Raw genomic sequence first — 1,882 nt, forward strand, 5'->3', positions numbered from 1 at the left:
CCCGGGTTCTCTCACCACAAAACTCCCCTAAACGTTCTCACTTCCTGGGGCCAAATGGCCTCAGAGAGGTCCCCTTTGTCCCTGTCTCTTGGTGTTCTTGTGAAAAGCGAGGCCTCTTCTCTGGGTTAACACTGCCTCCCGCTTATCTGTCTCGTCTCTTTCCTTGTGATCGCTCTTGCTCTCCTTCCTTATTTCTTTATGCTGTCCCCCTCCTTTCCCGGTTTCCCTCTCCTCCTCCTCCTCTCCTGCTGCCTGGCTGTTCCCAGCTGGTCCTGGAGACATACAATGTCCCAGAACTGTCAGCTGGCGTCAACTGTACCTTTGAGGACCTGTCAGAGATGGATGGGCTGGTGGTGGGCAACCAGATCCAGTGCTACTCCCCTGCAGCCACAGAGGTGCCCCGGATCGTCACGGAGAACGGTGAGCAGGCACAGCAGGCAAGCCCAGGAGGCACATCCTTCCCTGGGCTGGATGAGGAGAACTCAAGACAGATGTGGGGGATGAGGGAGACTTCGGGCAGCAAGCCCAAAGGAAGGGGCGTGGGTTGGCAGGTGCCTTACCTGAAGAGGGGATGTGATTTCCCTCCACTGCCATTGAGATTGACTGTTGCCGCCCTCCAGCCCAGCCCCAGTTCTGCATCCAAGTGTCCACCTCCTCCTGGGTGCGGAGCAGCTACAGAAAGAGTGGGGTTGGGCAGACCAGCAGCAAAGCACACAGCCAAGTTCAGCCCAGTAGGGCTGGCCTAGCCCATGGTAGAGGAGGGAGGCAGGTCAGGACAGGGAAGCCACACAACCAGGTCTCGGACAGGCCTTTACCCACCTCACCCTCGCCTGTCTCCCCAGAGCTGCCTGTTGGTGGTGGCCATCTGCCCTGGGGAAGATAGGAGGGGACAGAGGTTTGACGATAGCAAGGGACAGCCTAGCCTGGGCAGATTGATCACATGTTGTCCCTCCTATGTGGGCTTGTCACATTTGTTCAGAGCTGATTGATTAATGAGGCTCTCAGGGATGGCAGAGAACAGGGCTGGAAGTGGGGGCCTGAGGTCAGGGCTGTGAATTAAACATGGGCTTCAGCTCCTCCCTGGCGCCAGCTGGGGGTTCCAGGGTCTCTCACCTCAGTGGAACCCTGAGGCCCCCAGAGGAGAGGACAGCAGAACAGGGTCTGTCTTTACAGAGACGGGGAATGGGCTCATGTGTACACACAAACACATATGTGCAAAACCACGTATGCGGTTTGTGGCAGCATTATTCTGAGTCTGCATGTCTATTTCTTCCTAGTTATGAACCAGTGTGTGTGTGTGTGATTCTGTGAGACTGACAAGGACATTCTATGTATGAATGCATATTTGTATACCCGTCAAGTGAGTGTACATGTGTGTGTATTTGTGCGCACACGTGCATATGCATGTGTGTGTGTACACGATCATGAGAGAGATGAGGGGTTGGGGGTGGCAAGTGACACAGCGTGGCAGGAATAGGCTGAACCACCCTCTGTGACTGCCCTTGGGGTTGCCCTGGCAGCTGTGGTACAGCTAAGAGCCCCAGGGAGCAGGCTCCCTTCCCAGGTGTATCGCCCCCAAGGGGCTCCTGGCCTGGGCTGTGGCCTCCCCTCCTCTCACTGGCTCCCCTTGCAGGGGACCATCACGTTGTGCAACTGCAGCTCAAATCAAAGGAGACGGGCATGACCTTCGCCAGCACCAGCTTTGTCTTCTACAATTGCAGTGTCCACAATTCGTAAGTGCCCTGGCCTTACTCAACTCCCTGTTCCTGGGATCTGGATTCATTCAGAGATAAGAAGACCGACTACTCTTCCCAAGAGGCTCCATGTGAAGGAAGGGCACAGGCCCTTCCTCTGGTGCTCACAGGTTAATAGGAGGAGAATA

The 1,882-nt window shown here is 55.8% G+C and overlaps 1 protein-coding gene across 1 annotated transcript in view; it reads left to right on the plus strand.

Annotated features, from left to right (window-relative positions):
* The window catches only part of PLXNA4 (plexin A4), a 357,753-nt gene that overhangs the window by 266,731 nt on the left and 89,140 nt on the right, over positions 1-1,882 (plus strand). The window contains exons 6-7 of the mRNA XM_012806241.2: positions 267-420; positions 1,634-1,733. Coding sequence (XP_012661695.1) covers positions 267-420; positions 1,634-1,733 — 254 coding nt within the window. The remainder of the gene's footprint in view (positions 1-266; positions 421-1,633; positions 1,734-1,882) is intronic.

The sequence above is a fragment of the Otolemur garnettii genome, unplaced genomic scaffold (assembly GCF_000181295.1).
Source record: "Otolemur garnettii isolate 467f Iridium unplaced genomic scaffold, OtoGar3 scaffold00049, whole genome shotgun sequence".
In the NCBI taxonomy this organism is placed as follows: Eukaryota; Metazoa; Chordata; class Mammalia; order Primates; family Galagidae; genus Otolemur; species Otolemur garnettii.